Source organism: Periophthalmus magnuspinnatus, chromosome 14, assembly GCF_009829125.3.
Source record: "Periophthalmus magnuspinnatus isolate fPerMag1 chromosome 14, fPerMag1.2.pri, whole genome shotgun sequence".
Taxonomy (NCBI): Eukaryota; Metazoa; Chordata; class Actinopteri; order Gobiiformes; family Gobiidae; genus Periophthalmus; species Periophthalmus magnuspinnatus.
Window position 1 is genome coordinate 28,953,265 of NC_047139.1, and position 23,924 is coordinate 28,977,188.

The window sequence follows — 23,924 nt, forward strand, 5'->3', positions numbered from 1 at the left end:
GTCTGAAAGCAGACAAACAGAAAATCAGTACCAGTATGTACTGGTAAAGGGGGTACTGCGCTGTGGCTTTGAGAAAGCATGCATTGGAATCAGCAAAGAGATCGATTGCCTAACTCTGTGGTCTGGTGATTGAGAATTAGGAGGAGTGCATAAAGCTGATTATAACACTGCTGACTCACAAGAGAGTAAACATTTGATATTTACAGTATGTACAAGTGTGCTCTTATTCATGGATACTTGATGCATGACTCCCACACAGACTCCGTGCTGTCTGCTTCACACACCTGTGATGTACCCAAAACTGTTGGAATCATCCAGAAACAAGTTCAATCATATACTAAGTGTATATTGTCATCAAAGACTGCTGTTGTCAAGTCCAATCAAACTTTGAATTTATATCACAATTAAATCAACTGCATACATTAAAATATGTCATAACTACCCCTTGGTGACATTGACATTCAGTAGTCCTTAGGCATAATGTAAATATCACAAATAATTGTATCCATTCTGTTCACACAGACAGACAGTTTCTGTTTAAGACTTTACTAATACTTCCCAATGTGTCATGAACTATATCGTGAGTGTCTATGATTCCCACCCCTATCCCTAACACACTTATTGAATATAACCTCAGATAATGGCAAGTAGGAAGTGTGTCTGCTAGTCCTTGCATGTTTTGGAAGTTGGCTGTTACTCTATCCTTTAGCCGAGCTTTCTTGTGTCTTTCCAGCAGTGTTCTGCTCATTATTGTGTGGCTCTAATCTGGAGGGGACAGGACTTGGTGCAGAAGTGTATTTATCTTCCTGCACAAATAGGACCTCTTTCCGTCTGGTCCCTGCTCAGCTTGTTGTTGAAAGATAGTGAGCAGAGTAGAGCAAGCCTCGCAGTACGTGTGTATGTAAGTGTGTGTGTGTGAATGGGTGAACTGAGATGTGTCCCAGCTGGCCCACAAGCCAGCACACTAACCATCACCTCATTGTAGCAAATGCAGACAAAAAGCGAGAGGAATATATCTCTCTTGTGATATTGATACCCCTTAACTCTGGGGGTGTTTTTCCCTAAATGAGAAACCAACATTCCTCACAGTGGGCTCTTGTACTTGTAAAAGCCAAGTCCCAGTAGTGTGAGCCTTGTGGCCCCACTTCCGTTTTTTTTTTTCTACACCACATCTGTTGGGATGTGTACATTCACAATCCATTGTCAAGGCATGTTTCTTTTCAATTGCTTGTTGTTTTTCTTAGACTTAGAAGCCAGTTATTAGGAAGCAACACAAAAATGTAATAAAACAAAATAAATCAGCATAGGTTTTTTCAAATGCAGACTTTGACTGTGACCTGTGCCGAGTGGAATGGCCATGGCTGGTGCTCCCTGGTGCTGGTATTTTTATCCACATTTTATTACTACACGGTATTTGAGCAACAATAATACGGTGCTGGCATAAACTCAACTATTAGATTTTCAGCTCAAGCGTTGGTACTGCTTCTCAGCCACTAATCTTTTCTTATTGCTCCTATGTGCCCATTTAGACCCATTACAGGTTTATCTTTGACCTCCTTCTTACTGTAAGCTAGTCATCTGTGTTCTTATGGATGTATTTCACTGTTTCTAATGGGTGGAGAGGGTTTTGTGGGCTTTGTGGTCATCTTGTCACTCAGAGATGACCCAATCACTGCTTTGGCTTCCCTTCAGCCCGTCTGCTGTGCCAGAACTGCACCCATCCTGGCACTGTCTGAAGGGCTCAGCTCATCAAGCTCACTCAATTTGAAACCGCCTTGATGTTGGCTTTTGCCGCCAAAGCATGATCTCAGCCTACACATGCGCAGTGGCCTGTTTTCCAGGAAACATTTGTGAAAAACAAACAAAATGATAAGAAAGAGTTTTGATAAACCTCAGACCTCAGTGGCCAAGGAAAGAAATGTAAATGACTGGACTGTGAGGCTGCTTAGACTCTGGAAGTGTCCCTACTGTGACATGTTTGTGCTGCTCTAAAGGCACATTCTGGAGATAAAGTACAAGAGCAGAGCACAAAAGGAATTTGATTTGATGTGAAGAATGCACAGCAGACAGCGGATGCATGGATGTTTTTGGAGGGGGTTGGATTGCTGATAAGAACACAACCTTCCCATGTTTCCCCCATGTAAATACATTTATTCGTTGCCTCTGAATCATAGTTTCCATATCTTTTACTATTGTTTTTTGTACGCAGTCATGTGGCTTACCTGGCATGCCAAATTATCTCAAATCTTATATAGATAGAGTTAAAGTATGCCGTCATCATGTCTAAGTGCATGTACAGACAACAAGATGACAACATCAGGCCGCTTGTTTTTTGTTTTTGTTTCTTTAAGCAAAACATGTACGCACTGGAAGAACGTTGGAACGATTCATTTGAGGTCCACTTTGTACATAGTAAAGTAGGCCTTCATGGGGGATTTATTTGTTCTTAATGTGAAAAAGGTCAAGTTGAAAGAGCGGCAGCCCCCTGTGCCTCATGTATTTAGACAGGGATGCACCTGCGTGTTCTGTTTGTACTGCAGGGTGACAGTATAAACTGGAGGGCCTCAGGACACTTAGATGGAGTGTATGTTGTTGTCTCACATACTATGTGTTTGCGTGAAGACTGGTTTTATGTGGGTGTGTGTTTGATAAACTGTGAGAGCTGAATGAGGAGGTGGACCAGATCTGCTTCATCCTCTATCTTAAAGTCAATCTGCTCCCAGTCACACAGACCTCTTTATCTGTCCCACAACACAACCAGCAAACAGACAGAAAAATAAAACCAAGCAACACGCCACCAGATTCAATCAGACAGTCTTAAGAAGATGGAGCGGATTTTTGTTTAAGAGGATCATTCAAGTCATGCTCCGACAGCATCTGTCATTAAATTATTTGTGCTATTTCAGTATTTTAGCCATAAGACGCTCTATTGTTATGAGGTGCCTATATTGTCTGCTCATATTACTTTGTTTCACCAGTGAAAATGCACAGTTAAGTAAGTTAGTGTTTGCTATTTTAGCGACAGCCTCTTACAATGGACAATCTGTGCATGTGGGGCACATGTAAACCAGAGTGGTTCTGTCTTTCTAATGAACTTCATCAGAATATTTTCTTTCCCACAATACTGATGACTGCAAGAGGCATCTGTGTTATAATTGTATTTCTGAGTGGGAGTGTTTGTCTGTCTGTGAAAAAATAAATCAAGACAAACCTAATTGTAGGTCTGACACAACTGTATAGCTGTCCTACAGGGGTTGCTCAGGAACACAGCCAGATAAAGAAGACGCATAGCCTAACTGCTGTCAGTGCAGGGCTGCCTCACAACAAGCAACCCTTGTTCCTCAACCATAATCAAACTCTTCACAAGTGAATAGGAATGTGCATGAAGGATGTCTTCTGCCAAGGACACTTATTGAATGTTCAGTGGGGGCAAAAAAGTATTTAGTCAGCCACCAATTGTGCAAGTTCTCCCACTTAAAAAAATGAGAGAGGCCTGTAATTTTCATCATAGGTACACTTCAACTATGAGAGACAGAAAGGGGGAAATAATCCAGGAAATCACATTGTATTATTTTTAATGAATTAATTGGTAAATTCCTTGGTAAAATAAGTATTTGGTCACCTAAATAAGCAAGATTTATGGCTCTCACAGTCCCGTAACTTCTTCTTTAAGAAGCTTCTCTGTCCTCCACTCGTTACCTGTATTAATGACACCTGTTTAAACTCGTTATCAGTATAAAAGACACCTGTCCACAACCTCAAACAGTCAGACTCCAAACTCCACTATGGCCAACACCAAAGAGCTGTCAAAGGACACCAGAGACAAAATTGTAGACCTGCACCAGGCTGAGAAGACTGAATCTGCAGTAGGTAAATAACTTGGTGTGAAAAAGTCAACTGTGGGAGCAATTATTAGAAAATGGAAGGTTATACAAGAGCACTGATGATCTCCCTCTATCTGGGGCTCCATGCAAGATCTCACCCCGTGGGGTCAAAATGACCACAAGAACTGTGACCAAAAATCCCAGAACCACACGGGAGAACCTAGTGAATGACTTGGAGAGAGCTGGGACCAAAGTAACTCACTATGCCGCCAGGGACTCAAATCCTGTAGTGCCAGACATGGCCCCCTGCTTAAGCCATTTCATGTCCAGGCCAGTCTGAAGTTTGCTAGAGAGCATTTGGATGATCCAGAAGAGGATTGGGAGAATGTCATATGGTCAGATGAAACCAAAGTAGAACCTTTTGGTAAAAACTCAATGTGTTGCGTTTGGATCAGAAAGAATGCTGAGTTGCATTCAAAGAACACCACCATACCTGTGAAGCATGGGTGTGGAAACATCATGCTCTGGGGCTGTTTTTCTGCAAAGGGACCAGGACGACTGATCTGTATAAAGGAAAGAATGAATGGGGCCATGTATCGTGAGATTTTGAGTGAAAACCTCCTTCCATCAGCAAGGGCATTGAAGATGAAAGGTGGGTGGGTATTTCAGCATGACAATGATCCCAAACACACCACCCGGGCAACGAAGGAGTGGCTTCATAAGAAGCATTTCAAGGTCCTGGAGTGGTCTAGCCAGTCTCCACATCTCAACCCCATAGAAAATCTTTGGAGGGAGTTGAAAGACCGTGTTGCCCAGCGACAGCCCCAAAACATCACTGCTCTAGAGGAAATCTGCAGGAGGAATGGGCCACACTACTAGCAACAGTTGAAACTTTGTGGAGACTTACAGAAAACGTTTGAACTCAAAGGCTACAACAAAGGCTATATAACAAAGTATTGAGATGAACTTTTGTTATTGACCAAATCCTTATTTCCACCATAAGTTGCAAATACACTTTAAAAAAATCAGACAATGTGATTTTCTGGATTTTTTTTCCCCTCATTCTGTCTCTCATAGTTAAAGTGTACCTATGATGAAAATTACTGGCCTCTCTCATTTTTTTAAGTGGGAAAACTTGCACAATTGGTTGCTGACTAAATACTTTTTTACCCCACTATATGTGCTATGTCAGAATGTTCAGCAGTTACCATGGTCGCACAATGCACACATTAGCAAACACAGCCCGAGTTTTAAGAATAAAAACTCAAGAAAAAATACAAAAGGGTCTGATTTAGGTGTTTGATTTTCAACAAAAAAGGTGAGAGTGACTAACTGAAAACTGTTGGCTAATGCTAGCCAGCTTATCACCGTAATTACATGTGTAAGAGACTTGTTTAACAGTACATATGAGCTCACCTGTTGCATTTCCTGCTAAGTCAGTTCTTTCTGGTCAGATTGTATTAAATTAGCATAATTTAAAGTCTAACATAGTCTGAGACAAAGTAGTGCCTAAAGTTAGCATCACACCCCCAGGAAATGTGACACTGTATGAGTTGAAGTGGCATGTATACCATTGATGTCTAGATGTTTGACGTGAAAATAGTATAAAACAAGTAAAAAAAAGCGTTGATGTGACTGTGTGCATGGCCTTGAGAGGGAGCACACTCAGTAGGGCTGTTTGTCATCTTTGTCTCAGAGATGCTGCAGTGTTTCCCAGCAGGCTTGGAACAGGTCCACCTGTGGTCCTATCTATTAGAGAGTGCTATGGCAGGCCTGTCTCCTTTCACTTACAGTTGTTCACACATGTTAGCTCTCACTGTTTCTGCTTCTCAATCTGCTTTTCTGCATCTCTCTCATACTCCAGTTGCTACCTTCAAGACTGTGGTTGCCATGGTGACAGCTATGTGCTGCGGAAACGTCAAAGAGACCTATCCACACAGGATAACTTTCTTGTTTAAGGCTTAAATTCTACATTGCTTGTGTTATGTTTTTAGCAGATGGTATAATACCATAGCCAGCATCTATGCACTTACAGCGGAGTAAATGAGGCAGAGAATGTGATTTGGGCTTTTTGTAGCTGTGATCCTGGGCACAGCTGTTGCTGAGCAGAGCTGTTAGTAACACTCAGATTTGGGATCTCAGTTGACCTTGGCACAGCTGACCTTGAGAAAAAGCCCCTTCAGAGGCCTCCAGATGTCACTGTCATTGATTAGTCCTGTTACTGTGGGGCTTCACATACACAGGCATGCACATACACACATGCACGGACGCATGCACACACACATATACACACAAACACACATATACACACACATACACACGCACGCACGCACATTCACACTCACATACACGCACGCACACACACACACACTACACCACACACCTCGCCACATACACCACACATACACACACACACACACACCCCACACACCTTGCCACATACACACACACCCCCACACCTATACACACACACACATACACACACACCCCTATACACCCCCACACACACCTATACAAACACACACATACACCCCTACACCCCCCCCCGCACCCCCCCCCACACACACACACTACACCAGCACCTCTCCACATACACCACAGCTCTCCACACATGTCCACTCTACACCACTAGCTCTCCACATATGTCCATCCTACACCACCACCTCTACACACATGTCCACTCTACACCACTAGCTCTCCACACACACACTACACCGCCCAACACTATCCAAGTTTACACAGACACATACGCACCCTTCACCTTCAGCTCTCCACACCAACCCACCCTACACCACCAACTCTCTACACATACACCCTACATCACCAGCTCTCCACACATACACTCTACACCACCAGCTCTCCACACATACACCCTACACCACTAGCTCTCCACACACACCCATACTACACCACCAGTTTTTCACACATATACCCTACACACCAGCTCTCTGATGCTTCTAAAGTTGTTTGTTGATCTGTTAAATGAGAAGGTTTTGTCAGTTTTGTCAGATATTTTAACAGTGCAGTTGGGCAGCAGAGGATGCAGATTCCAGTTAAATGTACATATCAGCAGGTGGGGCTGTTCTCTGTCAAGTCTCTTTCAATCCACTCCCCTTTAATATTTATTTTGTGTTTGTTATCTTCCTTATTTATTTATCCTTTTACATCTGTATAGGTTTTGTCCTCATCTTTCCCTCTGTCCCTGCCTCTTTTGTTGTAAAAACAACAGACATGTTTTAAAAGCAAGGATGACTTTTAGCCCCTCCTACCCAGATGCACTTCACTGCCACAAAAAAGGCCCATAGATCTAAACAGCATAAGCTAATGGCTGTTTAAGCCCATTATGTCTGAAAAGATAAACGTTGGTGCCTGTGAAAGGGCAGCTGTATGACCGTGATGATGTGCAGGTATGCTGTTGTGTCCACTCCATCATACACAATGTCTTTTCTGCTCTGGGAGGCAGGCGGAGATGGGACCTGTGAAGCATTTATGAGGAGGGCACAGAGACAATCCATGAACCAAAGTTTGGCTTCATTTTTGGGGATTTGTTCAAGTGGAGCTCCTCCCACGTTGATCCCCCATACCCTCCGCCCCCACAACACAATCCAAACATGGCGGTTGAAAAACAGCAGATGCTTTCGAGCAAAAAAAGTTGTTTACATTTGCTTATCCTTGATCGTATTTAACATAATATACTTTTGTGTGCAATTGTTGTGTCATCTTGGTGTGAACTGTAGTTCCCTTTCCAAAACTGAAAATCTGTATAGAAATCTAGTATAGCATTTTAAATAGTATAGATGTGGTATTTATTTCTGGTGGTGCTGTGACATAGTGGTAAGCACTTTCACACCAGGATCCAAGTTCAATTCCTGACTAGGTGGAGTTTGTATATAAAGAGAACGTTTGCAGGCTCTCTCCAGGTAAAAAGAGATTTGTCTTGGAAAAAAAAAAAGAAAATAAATGTGGGACAGTGTCCACATTTTCCAAAGTACATGACCAAGTTGAGTGTACATCTGTCTCGTTCTGTGCAGCCTTCGATAGGACGCTCTCAGAACTCATGTAACTTTTGTGCAACCAACAGTGAACATATTTCTGAAGACACTGCAAAAATGATGACAACGAAACCCAAAGATGTAATGAGTAACACCAAGGCTGCTAAATCATCCTGAAAGTCAGATTTCACATGGTCTGACGTAACATATAGTTACCTCTCTGACACATCCATAAAGCACTTGCCCACCCACTAACACACGAAGCTCAGGGAACACGTCTCATCTTGCTGAGAGTGGAGGAGGAAGTGAGTGTGGAGATGGAGGGGGGATAGGGCAGTTCTCTGACACTCTGTAGGCCCTGCCAGTTGTCAGTTATCTGTGCTGACAGATTAGCTCATGGAGAACAACCACTGTGAGGCCTGGAGAAGACAGCAATGATGACGTACGAAGTAGAGATGGCAACGCACCAGACCTAACTGACCCCTGCCTGACCTTTAGTGTTCTTGCTTACAGAGAGAGTTTATTTTATTGAGCACACTGACCTGTTAAGACATGACCCCTCTGCTGGCCCCCTACTGCCTCCACCCGAGACGACATGCCCTCTCTCAGAGCTATCTGTAGGCCCCGCTCATGAGTCATGGAGCTTTTGTTTTGTAGGTTTCAGTGAGAGTAATTCTTGTTACTGTGGTGTTTCTGTTGTGCTGTTTAAACTACTGATTGGTTAATGAAGGTTCTGCACAGTAGAAAAACATACTTCATTAATGCTTATTATACTTAACATGACTTACGATTAAATAGATCAATCAAAAGCAAATTATTCATTCATCAGATAGATTGGAACCTTACTTTACGAAAAGTTCAAGTAGTTTGACTACTATATATATATGTATATAAGAAAAAAAGAACACATTGCAAACTTAAACTTTTGAGGAACTGTTCTAAATTTGAGACATGGGATATAAACAAGTGACTGGACCAAGAGCTAACCGGAGCATTTGCTTGATCTCAGACCATCCTGCATTTGAACAAAAAGTAGGGGTGGGTGTCTCTTCAATTCAATTCAATTCAATTTCAATTCATTTATTTTTGTAACACCCAAAATCACAACAACAGTTGTCTCGAAGGGCGTTCATGTTTTGGTTGATGGGGGAAACCGGAGTACCCGGAGGAAACCCATCCAGACACAGGGAGAAACATGCAAAACTCCACACAGAAAGGCCTAGGCGACCCGGGGATCAAACCAAACCCTCTTGCTGTGAGGCATGAGTGTTGCCACTCAGCCACCGTGCTGCCTACACACAAAAACAAAACAACAGGAAAAATCAGACAAAACAAACAGGTTAAGAAATATTTGGCTTAGATTTATTAAGTCGTCCAAAGTCAAACTATTGGAGTTTAGTATTTCTGCTGCTTTTATTCATACACATGTGCATACTAATTGAATGTAGGTTTGTGTCTTACTTCATAATAAGGAGTTACTGGGCTTAGCATATAGCTTTGAGAATCCCCCTTTTAGTTCAATGGGTATTAAGTTTTAATTTAAATATAAACATAAGATGAACTTAAACTAGAAAGTTATCTGAGGTCTCATTGCATTTTCAAATAAAATGGCTAAGGTCCAGCATCTAATGTCATGTATATGTTGCATTTCTGCCAGATAAAATCTAATAAGTTAATAATCCATACAGTATTGCCCTATAGATAGAGTGACAATTAGCAGTGACAGGGGAAGAAAAAGACAGCCAGGGGCGAGCTGAGACATGCCTCCAGTTCTTGGAGGGCTTGATGAGAGAGCCTAAGAAGGGGAGCAGTGGAGAGACCAGACGGGTTAGTGTCATTTTAGGGAGCTGGCTGTCAAGAGATACACATCTGAGGCCAAAGCCTCACTCAGTCATTGTACTCATATCTCCACAATCAGTGCTCAGCAAATTTAAACCAGATGTGAACAGTTTTGGGACTCTAACATCAACCTGGCAAGGGCAGGTCTCCGCCTGCACTATCTGGGTGGGGTCAGTGGTGCAGGGGGACAGCTTAACTGGTCTCACTGCTATTTGCTGGGGTCATTACGAGGCATACAACTGTTGAAATGGAGTTTCAGTTGGCTAACTTGGCTGTTTTGTGTATATTTTTGCAGGACTGGTCTGTGTCAGTCCAGAGCAGGGCTGCAGGGCCTAGAAGAGCCTCTGCTTATCTGATAGATCCACTAAAGGAACAGTTGATTGCCTCCAAGCAATGGGAAATGCCTCCTTTGCTCGCTCCCTCTTTGTGTATTCTCTCACTTTTCCCCTTGTCGTTTCCTGAGCTCTACCTTCTTCTCTCCCTCTCCCTCTCTCCCGGCTCCCTCCTCCCTTTCGTGTCTGCCCTGCTGTGAGGAGGTCTATATAGGAGGAGAGACGCTCTAACAGCCTCAGAGTCTAGTGGTGCCCACTTGCCACACTTTTCCAATAGGAATACCATTTTTTTTAATCGCATTTTGTTCCTGAGAGGATTTACTTTCATCTGACAGCATGACAGAGAACAAGAGGAAGGAGAGGAAAGGAAAGAAGAAGGGGGCAAAGAAGGGACAGAGGGACAAGGATGGTGATCCTACAGCAGGTAAACGTGAATTGTCATTACTTGTTTATTGTGTACTCATTATATACATGAGGCTGGAAGTAATCTTTACATATGTAAAGAAATACAGTCATTTTAAACATGTCTCGGACGTGTAGAGCTAAGTATCCCCTTGGGTTGTCAAAGTTTGCCGCCAGGTTGTCACATCGATTGGTTTCCTGATGTGGACAGCGTGTAGAGGCACATCTGCTTTTGGCAACACAGCTTAGGAAGTCACACAATAATACCAATGATTTGTGTTCACAATTTCCAAGACAAACTGCCGTCCTGTGAGCAACAGGGCTCAGGAGCTATGCAAATGTTTTAAAGAGTTTCAAATATTTGAAATTCTTAAACATGGCTTTCTTTAAACGTGGTTTTAAACAAAATGTATTGGAACTAGATGGCAGAAAATGTGTTAGTAAAGCAATGACATGGTTTCCCTACCATTTTTTGGTCAGGAGTATTATTGTAATGAAGTGCTTATTGCTTATCTTGACCTAGTGTCTGCTTTTCTATGAGGCACTTTAGGATAGCATGGGCAGCCCGTCCTCCTGTTCGCTGTAATGTGCTTGCTCAGTGTTGGTTTCTACATGCTGCAGCGTGTCACTGTAGTTTGACCTGAGGTCATGGGGAAGCCCTGCCCCCACTTCACTAACACTTTAAGGACAATAGTAGCATTACTGCCATGTCGGTCTACTTTTATAGAGAACAATCAGATACAGGCTAAAATCTTGCACTGCTTCTTGGGAGCCATTTTGTACCCCGTATATTCACCCCACACACCACTCTTGAAGATTGCAATGTATGGCTTACTATCAATAAGTACTTTGATACATTAATAATAATTATTATTCCTCAGTGTAATTAGAGAAATACACAGGACTAGTTGCACAGTATTGTGTAGGACATAATTAACAAAATTGTTATTGTAAAATAAGGCCAAATAAAGACATGCTTATGTGAAGCGTGATCTCTGTCATATCTACACCAGTGGTAACTTATAATATGTCAGAGGGACCTTAAAGCGATCATAAGAACTGGGACTGGGAAGAACCTTAGATATGGAATATACTAATCAATAACTACTTATGGTTCAGGACACATGGGTTAACTGAAAAATAATTAGTCATTGACCAATCAACCAATTTCTGTAATAAATGGTTGATTGGTTGATTAAAACCTTTAAATTTAGTATATGACAATTGGGACGGGCTACTTTTTCATATCATGATTAACATCAGGATCTGAACGGTTTTTTTTTGGAATAGATTCATTTTATGACTGTCCAAATAGTACAACTACTGTGGTCCATAACATGCCTTTTTTTTTTTTTTTTTTTTTTTGTGATCTTTATTTACATACAAAATTGTATGTCAAAGCCATTCAAGGCACTGTCAGAAAGTTTCCTCTATGGCTGATAATTTTACATTTAAGTAACCAATTCACTGGCACCTTATATTTAGCTTAACAAAAACAAACTGTGAAAGTAATTTATATCAATTTGCATTAATTTTACTTTGTGAGGCATATTTCAATGGAACTTTTCACTGCTGGGAAAACTGCTGGTGAGTTCCTTTTACTGACATTTGCTTATTGTCTGGTTTGCAGATCTCTGTTTATATAAAATATCAGTATTATATTACAGTACAATATTTTACCGTTGGCTCTCAGAGCACTTCTAGTTCAGTGGTTTACAAATTTTTTACACCACCTCATAAAGTACCATCAGGACTAGATCAAGACTAAACCAGGACTGAAATCTTCATGTGATAAACACTTTGAGATCATGAGCTCCCAACTGTAGGACCAAATCCTTTCCTCCTACTTTCCATAATTTTATGCTGTCAGAATGTCTCATAATGTATAATGTATTGGATTCATAAGCTCACAGCTTCAGCCTGCTCATTTTGAGTTTCTATTTAATTACTGTGTAATGAAGACATGTAAATAATGTAACATTGCTCAAATAAACTAAACCACATGTATACTCAATGACAATACAACACCGAAGTCCTCATTTTTTTATTTTAAAAGTTGTCATTAACTAATAAAACTTGCGTAAAACAAAATTACAGTAGGTAAATATCAGGATTGTTAACAAATTGATATGCTTAATAGATACTAAAATATACAAGTATCATTTAAAACTGGACTTGAACTACCTGAATATACCTATACCTATACTATACTATAACTAGTATAACACCACTAGTATTAGAATTATGTTTGAAACATAAGTGTCGTGGCAGCACCAGTTCATACAGAATACTTTGGGTTGCACTAAGTTTCTAGATGCAGAAGTGGTCTGAGCCTATTTATCACTTTTGTGTTTTATTTAATTGTGTTGGCTGCATTTTGTGAAAGGCTGTCAAACGTAAGTGGGCAATGTTTGGATTGTGTCGCTTCATTACTTAAGTAGCACAGTGATGTATGTAACAAACCCGGGTAATAGGTGTGTCAAAAAGTAATTGTATGTAATTTTGCCCATGAGCTTCAAGCTGTAGTTTGTTAGGCACCCTGGATCAGTCAACCATCACTGCCATCTCTGCACAAAGCCAACATGAAGGATGATTCTGTTTTTTTACTGAGCATAAACTATTCCAAATGAATTAAAAGAGAGTATCCCGCTGCAGGTAATTCCCAGCTGGAATGGCCCTTTCACTAAGTATGACGTCTTTTGAATTTTGACCATTAAGTATTTCAATGTGTTGATTTAGGGAAATAGCAGTGTTACCTGATGATTTCCCTCTGACTCGGTGCATTGTGGGTGTAAGTCGACACCTTTAAAAGAATGTTACATGACTTTTCTAATGAAAATGGCCCTAGGTTAGAATGACCCAGGTCTTTGTATACTCTGTAAATGCATTTGTTCTAACACGCACAGATGCACGGAGGACAGAAAGTTTGAGATTTTTGAAAGTCTTTTATTAAAAAAAGAACATTAAGGATCAGATGTGGCTTCACCATGATAGGGTGCATGTGTTTGACCTCAATGCATAGCTGTTTCCTTGATCCTTTATAATTCCAACACTGAAGAAAGGACCCATCTTCGCTTACTGTTTGCCTACAAAAACAAGACAAGTTCATGTCTGTTTGGTGTGATTGCGTGCGTACTCAGGGTGGTAATCATTAGTTCCTTAAGTTAAGAGTTGGCTGCTGCTTCTTTATGCCAGATGCTCCTCATCATGCTCTATCACCTACCACACCTTTGTAATTAAAATATCTTACCTTAAATTATTCATCGCCCAAATGTTTTGTAATGTAGCGTCAGAGCACTTTCTGTGCATGCTTGGACACATCCTTTTCAATTGAACTTTATTTACATAGTCTCAACACAAAATTAAAGGCATATTCCAGCTTACCAAGTAAACAACACAGCAACCCTTACCTTAAGCAAATAGAAACTTTTTTCTTTTCTTGTGAAATTTGACCAAGATTGCCTCAAGGTTACCACACAATTACAAGCTACATTGCTTACCATTCATTTTTTTTCTCAAACTAAAGATTTTTCAGTTTTAAATGATTTTTAAACGCCTGCTAAACAGCGCAGACCACAGAGCGCTAAGACGCTTGCGTTTTACTGTTTACGGTCTACAGTAAAACCATGCACTTTGAGGCTCTAAAATCTTCCAAATATCACAGTACTGCACTGCTACTTTAGATGCAATTCAGAAACTGTGTTACTATTATTTATGAAAAGTGGTGGAATAGTGCGTAGCATGGCTTTAATGCACAGAAGGCTGCGATAAACTACCGGAAGTAGAATTGTGTTTACAGGCATGCGAGGCTCTACAGTCACCTTTTTACTTTTTAAACAACACTAGATCAGTAGCGCTGTTTTTTGCACTGGCTGTCATTATTTGCAGAGTACACACTACAATGGATAATATGGATGAAAATGCTGCAGTTTAACTTTACAACTTTACGAGAGATGAGCAATAAAATTACCAAATGATTTTGTCCGTTTCCTGAGTTTGCGCCTGTGCGTCGCTGCGTCTGCCCCTGACTCTCTGTGTTATTGGCTGCGGCAGTAGCGCTGATGTTTTGTGGTTATGATATGACAGAGCAGTCACACGCCACATGCGTGCCACACGCATGCAGCGGATTAAAACCACATATGAAGATCCAGAGTCAGGTCCGGCCTCCCTGAACCCGGGGACAAGCAAATATGGGCCTAAATTGGGCAAATGATCCTGTAGTGTGTGGCTTAAATGGAAATGTAAAAAATATAAAGGAACTCTGTCATTCTCCTATAATCATTTATTCTATTTTTATTTAAATGTATGGGCAATTTCACATATGTATCACCGGTCAGTGTTCTTGAGGTCTAGCGGTAATTTTCAGTATTTTTTATTTTTATTAATTTATTTATTTTTTCATCTTTTTAAATTCTCATGTACATAACCTGGTAACGATGTGACCTGCATTGACTCATTCACTGTCATCATTAAATCACAAACAAAACAATACTTTCAATTAGCCTATTATTGTTATTAAAAATACTTTAAAAAAGACATTAACTTTGTTCTTTCCAGTTGTAATGCCACAGAGGGATTGTGTTGAGTTTGTTGAGCTCTCATTTGTAAAGCTGATTAGAGCCATGGGGGTCGTGGAAATAGCCTGTGTATTCACCCAGGGCTGTGTTGAGTCTACAGCTTTAGACATTCAAGGAAGTTTGATGATCATCTAATGAATAAGAAATATTATCACTTTTATTTTAAGGATTAACTTTGGTTGAATTTAGCTGATGATAAATGTTATTTGTTTATCCTGTGGCTGCTATGAAGAGAAAAAGATTTCCATGAAATCAAAATCCATACTGCTCATTAAAAAAGAATAGAGCCTTTGACATTGTCCTAGTTTGTGTTTTGTGAAGGGAAATGCAAGGTGAGCTCCACTATTTGCATTAATATTTAGCATGTTTTTGTAGCTATGTGGCCATATTTGGCATGACAGTGTCCTCAGGCAGAAAGGAGCGTGGTCGTTTTGATTTCATGATTTTCTCATTCTACCGTTGTGTCCCAGAGCAAGACACTACCCATTTTGCCTTTGGGAATGTAGTTGGTGTTGTCATGTTACTAAAATTCCAAACTTGTTTCAATACTAAGAGTTTACCTATACCACAATGATAATAAAAAAACAATTCCTTATGATTCAGTTATGATTCAGATACAGACCATTCTAAAACTATTCAGTAAAGGTCACATTTTGTCCAATTTATAGGATTTTATTTGGTATTGACTTGAAATCAGTATCTAGTTTCAAAACCAGTTTTAGTGTTGATTAGTATCTGGTATCGTGTTTGTTGACAACCCTTCTGTGAATGAGAAGTTAGAGGTGCTCTGGGAGCAGCAGTTGTTCCTCTAGTCAGCCCCGGGGCAGTTATGGCAATATCTACTCTTAACACCACAAAGTGTGTCAATGGTTGTGTGTTACGAATATTGTAAGTGGAAAAAAATTACAATTTCATGACAATTCATGATTATTTACATATAATAGTGGCCTAAGAACAGTGAATCCTTGATCTACTGTCATTTACATTGTCTAAGATTGAAATGACTTCTTATGACGTGAACATTTCCCATTAAACAAATAATCTTGATAATCCCTATTTCAAGCCATCATCATCATCATCATTATTATTTTTCTTACGTTTAATTAGTAGGATAACTTTGTTTAGTGAACTTGTAATGCTTGATTAAGAGAAGTCACAGTCAGCAATGATTAGTTATTTGTTCTTCTGTCTGGATCTGATTCTGCATGAGTTTCAGACAAGGTCTACATTGTATCTCTAAGTATTGCTCTGTAGGTCAATGGAATGAATTAGAATAATAAAACTGGTTACTTTTATTTCTAGACATGTATTTCTGTCTTTGCCATTTTGTGAACTCTTATTTGAAATCTACAATCAAATTATTGTTGTGGGTCACATTTCAGTCAAAAGGCTTATATAATTAAAATTCCATTCTAGAGTTTCATTCGGAAACAAAGGGCTGATGCTAATTATTTAGAGAAAGTTGCTGAAATGATCTCTTTGAACAGATGTTGTGTTACAGTTACCGCTGTGCAATGTCTGAAGCCCATTCCCACATGCAAAAGCCATTTCTTTGGCTGTCTCACCATGTAATTTGTCTTCTGACAGCATGCAGCAAAGTGACATAACACCGAAGTAATCAGGAATACTTTGTCTAGGAGGGAAATACAAAGGCATGCCTTGGATTCCTTCTCTAAGCTGCTGGGAGTAAAACAGAAAGGTTAGCTCAATAGTGCGACCAGGAGAGTGTTAATTCATCAGGCCATGTTGTTTCCAAACTCTTCCTGGGACACATTTTCCAACTGTTACAGAAAGCCAGAGCTGTTGACACGCTGGATAGGCCTCTATTCTCAAATTTAGTTTTTATAGTCCATATCTGCAGCTGCCCTTTTGCTTCAAATAGACTGAATCGGCTGTTGTTGAGGCAGTAGTTTATCAGAGCTGCTGCTGAACACGTTTTTCCACTGTTGTCATGGAAAAGGACACACATTTGATGCCAAGTATAGTCATTCACAATTAAATGAACTCTATTTAGTCTTGTTGTGTTTTAGCTTTTGATACTTGGGTAATATGTTATCAAATCGTAAGTAAGCAGCAGATAAATAATAGATGGACATTAAACTCAATTTCTAGAGCATATTCAGCATATTAGAGTTTAGCAGTGTCAGGGTTATTTGATTCATCGATAATTGGGATTATTCCTCCACAATATAATCCTACAAACTAAAAAAATAATCATTGTGAGAATAATTTTAAGTAAAGAAAAGTAATTTCAGCTGAATCTATGATCCAATTCAAATCCAGTGCTTTTTTATCTGTCCATTTATGCCACATTATCATTTCATGCTGGAAGAGGAATGGTGATGTATTAGCCTTTGTGAATGAAACTAAACTAAAGATTTTGCTTTTGTTTGGTCATGGCATCAATTGAGAATAATGATTTTGTGATGTTTTTGTTTTTTTTCCCTCTAAAATGTTATATCGTGACATCCCGCGTAGAGCTGAGTGTCTGTTGCACTAATCTTGTGTCTTCATTATAGCTCTCTGGCTCCATGGGCTAATACCATAAACAGCCTGGGATTCTCTTTCTTTTAGCCAAGCATAAAGCATACTTCATTTGCTGGGCTAGGACAGACCTGTGTCCACGCAAAACATTCAACATTTTTCTTTATGGCACAACAACTTCATTCCTGATCTCCCATGATGACCCTGCAGTGGTGTGGTGGTGGGCTGAGTCTGGCGGCGCTCACTATATGGAAATCCAATGCACTGCTTCAATTAGGCGCATCCCAGACCTCGTATGCATCACTTTGAACCTGAGCTTGGACTACATCATGATTTCCATTTAGACTGCATCAAACAATTGCACTAAGAATTATTTTCTGTGTATTTTGATGGACTACAAACTACCAAGCTGTTAATAAATACAATTAAATGGTCTTGAGAGAGATGCATTTTGGACTATATAATGTTATGAGCAGCAATAAAACCACATTTATGCCTTTCTGAATAAATGGGGGATTTTTATAGTTTCATACAATTTTTGGACCGTAAAATCCTGTCAAGCCATTGTGGCCCGAAGGATCATGTTCATCTTGAGACTCAGCTCATTAAGGTTTCATTGTGCCAAGGTACAAAAGCACATCTGCATCCTTCACAGTCTTTGTCTTATTTTCCAAATGCCATGAATGTCACAACTCACATTTTCCACCAGGAAGTCATTTTCAGATAAAAGTGAAGTGTCTATCTTTAGCTACACAAGTTCTGAACAAATATGGTCCATTGAACTAAAAATACTTGCTTTTCCATTGATATGAGTTGTTTGTGAGCTATTTTAGGTTCTTTCCACTGGAAAGCATCTATTTAAGACATAATGCTAATGTAGTTCACCCTATAAATTTCTTACAAATGAATTCATTAAAGTCATGATTAAAAACATCACAATGACATCAACATTACCCCACAGACTGAAGTCTTGACTTGATTTTAAAACCAGATGGTCTTGATGTGTGTGGGTGGTTGGAGCAGTCCATTTCATGCCTATAGCACTGAAGATGTGGGACTAGAGACATGACCTCTGGCTTCTTTCAAGAGAGTTACTGCCAAGTGTCCTGGACCAGAGTTTGATGTGGAGGTGCAGAGGACATCAGACCTGCACTGTGGGTATTAACAATGCCTAATCTGTGGCTACCATCAAAGAAACAGCTCTGAGCATCTGAACTGGAGTGCAGATTCATCAGTACTGTGCATGCTAATTCACAGGCCAAAGGAAAGATGCACAATCACTTTTTCAAGTTTTTTCTAACGCAGACCTGCCACTGTTACCAGGTCATTAAACTAGGACAGGCTCAAAAAAGCAACAGAATAATTAGAGACATGTTATGAGACACAGTAAATATAAAAATATATTATTGAACTTTGGCTTTAGTATCTATGCCATTATGCCCTATTTAATGTGCAGTATGAAGAGTACACTGATCATATGGTGTACCTGATCTCATTCATTTTGTTTTTCTTTGTCTTGAACAAATATTCCTCTTACATGTGTGCAGCTGTCAGCTAACACAATTTCTATGGATGCTTTGGAGAGCTGTGTGTCTTCAGATTATATTATTGCTGATTGTATCTATATCTATTGTATGTACAACTTTATCCTGCAAACTGATTTGGTCATGATTTTAGGTGATGCTGAGGCAACGCTTTTTATCCAGGCTTGGCACACAGAATGGTGGATAAGCTTACAAATATTAACATTATTCTATTTCTGTCTTAGGTCTAGTTCTCAGAAAATAAATAGCTTAAATCATTTTATTCTGTTCTGTTAGTTCCATTAGTCATAATTTAAAACCACTTAAGTCATATTTTAGTTCTATGTTGACCTAGTTTATACTCATTATAGACTTGGTTTATTACTGCTGGTACTCGGAAAGCCACATGTTTTCTATAAGTGGTGCTTGGTGTGAATTGTTTTAACCTATATCCTTTCAGCTTTTGTGATTTGCTACTTTAGCTTACTTTTCAAAATTGGGATTTAGTTTTGATTGTAATTCATCTGGCAGCTGAACATACTGGAGTATTACTGCTCTTTCCCCATTGACTGCATCAGATGTGCTTTGGTGAGCCAGACTGATGCTGAGTGTTATTAGTCCCAGCCAGTGGAGTGTCTCTGGTGACAACATCTGGTGGTCACAGAGACACTTGTCAGCTCAGCCCATAGAGATGATTGTGATCTGCTCTCACACAATCTTCCAGACCTCTCAATTACAAACCCTCTACACATTTTGCCTATACTCATGAGTTTCTCTCTTTCTTTCAGCTGCTCCACCAAAATTAAAACGAATGAGGAATCCATCAATAGTGGACGAGGGGAGCAAGCTCACAGTAAAATGTGAGGCAACAGGGAACCCTCCCCCCACCTACAGATGGTTCAAAGACGGCAACGAGCTCAAGAAAAGCAAAAATGTCAGAATAAAGAACGGCCAGTGAGTACAAATCAGTTGTGAAAAAAACATGTTGTGTACATCAGTCCATCTATGGATTGTTAATGTTATTGATTTAATAGCGCTCCAAAATGCTTGTGTGTTCTTAAAAAGACGATAGACTAGAAACAATATCTTACCTAACCTTGTATTGTCAACATGAGAACAACAGATTAAGAAATGTTTATACTGAATCTGTATAGCAACGGTCTCTGTTTGAATTTTCCTTCTAAAGCCACAGCCCACCTACACAGGTACTCATGCTTGGATCCAGTACTTTGAAATTGTGATTGAAAGGCATTTTTCTGAATCTTCTACTAAGTCCTGTTAGTCTGGTGTTATTATTGCTCCATGTATTTATGTGACATCATTTCAAGCATTGCTCCACCAACTGGCAACTGCGTAGGTGTGCATGTCTGGACACTTTTCAAACTAAACAAACACGATTCAATTTATTATTACCAAAAACATGATGACTACCTGATAATGCGGGTTAGTTACATTTTATTATATTATATAAAAATATATGTAATAACAAATATTTTGGATCAGTTCAACCACAGCTCTTGATTGTTAAGTTTCAATTTTGATAAATATATACAGCAGTCACTTAAATATCTGTGAAAGTGAGCTATTATCACAGGTCTATGTATGTCCTTCCTGAGCACAGTGTCCCATGAAGGCACTTGTTGCCATGCTGCCGTCAGCCCTCTGTCCCCTATGTTCTCGCTTGTTGCTATTTCCTCTCTGCCCTTGTTCCCTTGACTCAGCTCTGTAAGTGTTGTCTTCCACAGGAAAAACTCCCGAGTCCAGATCAGCAGAGCCAAACTGGAGGATTCTGGGAATTACACATGCGTGGTGGAGAATTCACTGGGGAAGGACAACTCCACTGGCACTGTTAACGTCCAAAGCAGTGAGTACTCACCGTTCTGAGCAACAGTCAGGTGGCACAGATGTACTGGCATTGTTGTTGTTGTTCTGACTGTTCTGGTGCCAATAGAGAGATCCAAAGCAGCCATCACAAACAGGCATGTAACAGTGGTAACACGCATGAAGAACAACTGTCCACACATGTGCCGTGCACATTCATCAGCGAAACAATGTACATGGAGGTGCATGGAATGTAAGAGTATAGCCTTGTTCTGGATTTGTATTCAACATAAGCCATCCCACTGAAATACCCAAAGTCGACATTTTAGTGTTGCACAAGTGTTCAGGCTCCTTATTGTGTTTGAACTGAAGTGTCCAGGGGATTTTAAAAACTGCATTAGATGAAAGAGGGTTTTTCTTTTCTTTTTTTTCTTTTTTTCTTTTTTTATAACAGCTGTATCCATTTGTTGATTGAGCTGGCTTTTGCAGTGGGCACTGATAGCACTGAGAATGTTTTGTGAATTGGAATCACCAGTAGAGAAAAATGGATACAAAATGGACATGACTTTAGGTTGTTGAGTGGCAAACATGAGTCACAAAGAACTTGATGTGTTTGAGGAGCTGCTATTGGCAACAAGGAACCTCCACCTGGCCCTGTCTGAAGTCGCCTGCTTAGTGTCTCAGCTGAGAGGAAAAACAGAAAAGTCTGTTGTATGGCAAGGAAGTGGTCTCTAATTGAGTTTTACTTGTACAATATTATTTAGAAAATGTCTTGATTGAGGATGTACAGTGAAGGTGCAGTCACGTGTTGCCTTAAGATTAGGCCTCAACCTTATCTGTAGATAATATACCCACACCAAAAATACATCAACAAATACCTTATTCTTACAGTTTGCCTGCAGTTGTTTGACTAAAGTCAATTCACATAAAACCTTTTGAACACAACTCTGGAACATGTTATTTCATTTTTATTAAATTTGGCAAAATATAGTGGCCTATTACTCGAAACAGCACAATTCTGTTGGCACTTGGCTCACCCAGCTTTTTTTCCATTTTGCTCATACTCAAAATATAAAACTTTAGTGGCTCAAGCTATTGTTGATATACAATGATTATGGAAATGTATCTGATAATGTTGGTTACTCATAGAAACAATCTGTATTTCTTGAAATGTTCAGGGTATCCTTAGTGTTTGCACCTGTCTAATGTTTGACACAGGCCTGAATACTGTGTGACTAGTGCAGCATGAAACTGTATAAGGACCTTAGCAGACCCAAAGACTGGGCTGCAACCATAATACCAAAGACTATATCATATTACAAAGCAATAGACGCATTGGCACAGAGATACAGTAGCTGAATGGATAAAACAGGTTGTACAGTGAGAAGTGTAATCTGGTGCAGCTATGGACAATAAGCAGAGGCTTTTGTGAGTCAAGACGTGCACTAGCATTACAACAGACATTATAATCCCAATTTGCAATACTTTATTATTTTTGTTATGCTCATTCTTATTACTTTGTGTTTGTTGGAACTTTGTTTAGTGTGCACTGTCATATATAGAGAACCATACAAGAATAAATACCTTCTGGCTATGACAAAATTTCTCACAAACTAAGCTTTCAAAGCTTTGCGCAATTGTGACATCACTCCCTTTAACTTATAATAGCTGCACATTTGTGCATGCCTCATTGTAAATGTGCATGTTCTTGTGCATCTGTCTGTCAGCGCTGACATCTGCTGAATCCTTCCTCCTGGATGTTCATACAATAGCATCACTGTGCGTCGTATCAGGTGACCTGATCACTACATGTCTCTCTGTGTGTTTTTGTGTATGTGTAAATGTGTTCACTGTCTCAATAAAAACTTCCATTGTGTTACTGCAGTGTGCCTACTTCCGTCATGCTTCAGGGGAGAAGGCAAGACAGGGCGAATCAGAGGAGGTATGTCCGTACAGTGGGGAGTGTGCGCTCACACTGTGCGTCAATAAAAGAAAGACTCAGAGAGCAGATTTCAGAGGTGGCAAAAGTACTCCTGTTCTAATGTAAATATGTTACAATTTAAATCAGTTGAATTATTGGCTTTATAATGAATTCAGTACAATTAATCTTTAATCAAGCGGTAAAAAGGTATTTGTTGGAGATAAGGAACTAATTTAGAACTTTTGATTGATATTATCCTGCCCCAAAGCATTCATGAGGAGCTCGTGTCTTTGTCGACAGACCCAGGCAGTTGAGCGCTTTGCACGGCAACACAAGCAAATTCATAATAAAAATGTAGGGAGTAGGAAAAAAAATCCATGTTTGGGAGTTGTCAGACCAGAAGAGATAGAAATGTCCTAAAAAGTGAGACAAGTGGAGAGACCATCATGTCACCATAGAGAAAATCACATCATTGATCAATCAATCAGGTGTAATACTTACTTGTACAATCTATTCCCAAGCTGTCCTCTAAGAGCTACTAAAATTCAGTTTTTTTGTTTTTTTTCTATCCATGGGTTTCAGAATGATGAAAAAAATTGATTGTTGCTACAGTGATTGACAATTTAAAACTATTATATCTTTTGAATGAGATAAAGTGCTGCAAAATGTTTCAAATAACAGGAAGCTGAACCCTGGTGAAACAACATAACGACCCTCATCAGCGAGTTTGAACACATCACATTGTCTTTATGTATAATATCAATTACAAGGAGCAGCATTTATACTCTGCTATATGGCCTGCAGCTGTGATTAGATACTTACACATAGCTTCAAAACGGTCAATAGTCATATTATATTTCATAACGTGAGCTTCAATAGAAAGAAGCCTGATAATAAAACCAACCTGCATCCATAAAACAGCCAACAGCTGGTAATTACTCTGTCATCATTTTAATACATGAGGAAGGGAAATGTGACACCTTTATCACTCACAACACTGTGTCTTTTTCAGTCCGTTAACCTTTATTTTACAACGAAAGTCCCATTGAGATTCACAGAACTCTTTTTCAAGGGAGTCCTGGCCAAGAGACAATCAGCAGCACAACCCACAGACTTTTCATGCAAACATTATAAAAATAGGTGTATACAGTAGATATGTAGAGTGTGCTTTGATGCCTAAGGCTGAATACACTGAGCTCCATGCACTCA

The 23,924-nt window shown here is 39.7% G+C and overlaps 1 protein-coding gene across 3 annotated transcripts in view; it reads left to right on the forward strand.

Annotated features, from left to right (window-relative positions):
• The window catches only part of nrg2a (neuregulin 2a), a 58,430-nt gene that overhangs the window by 6,221 nt on the left and 28,285 nt on the right, over positions 1-23,924 (forward strand). For 2 of the 3 annotated variants that reach the window (XM_033979002.2, XM_055226727.1), the window contains exons 2-3: positions 19,762-19,927; positions 20,719-20,837. In XM_033979002.2, coding sequence (XP_033834893.1) covers positions 19,762-19,927; positions 20,719-20,837 — 285 coding nt within the window. Of the gene's footprint in view, positions 1-10,190; positions 10,412-19,761; positions 19,928-20,718; positions 20,838-23,924 lie in introns of those variants that run through there. The other variant, XM_055226728.1, reaches the window with a different exon arrangement.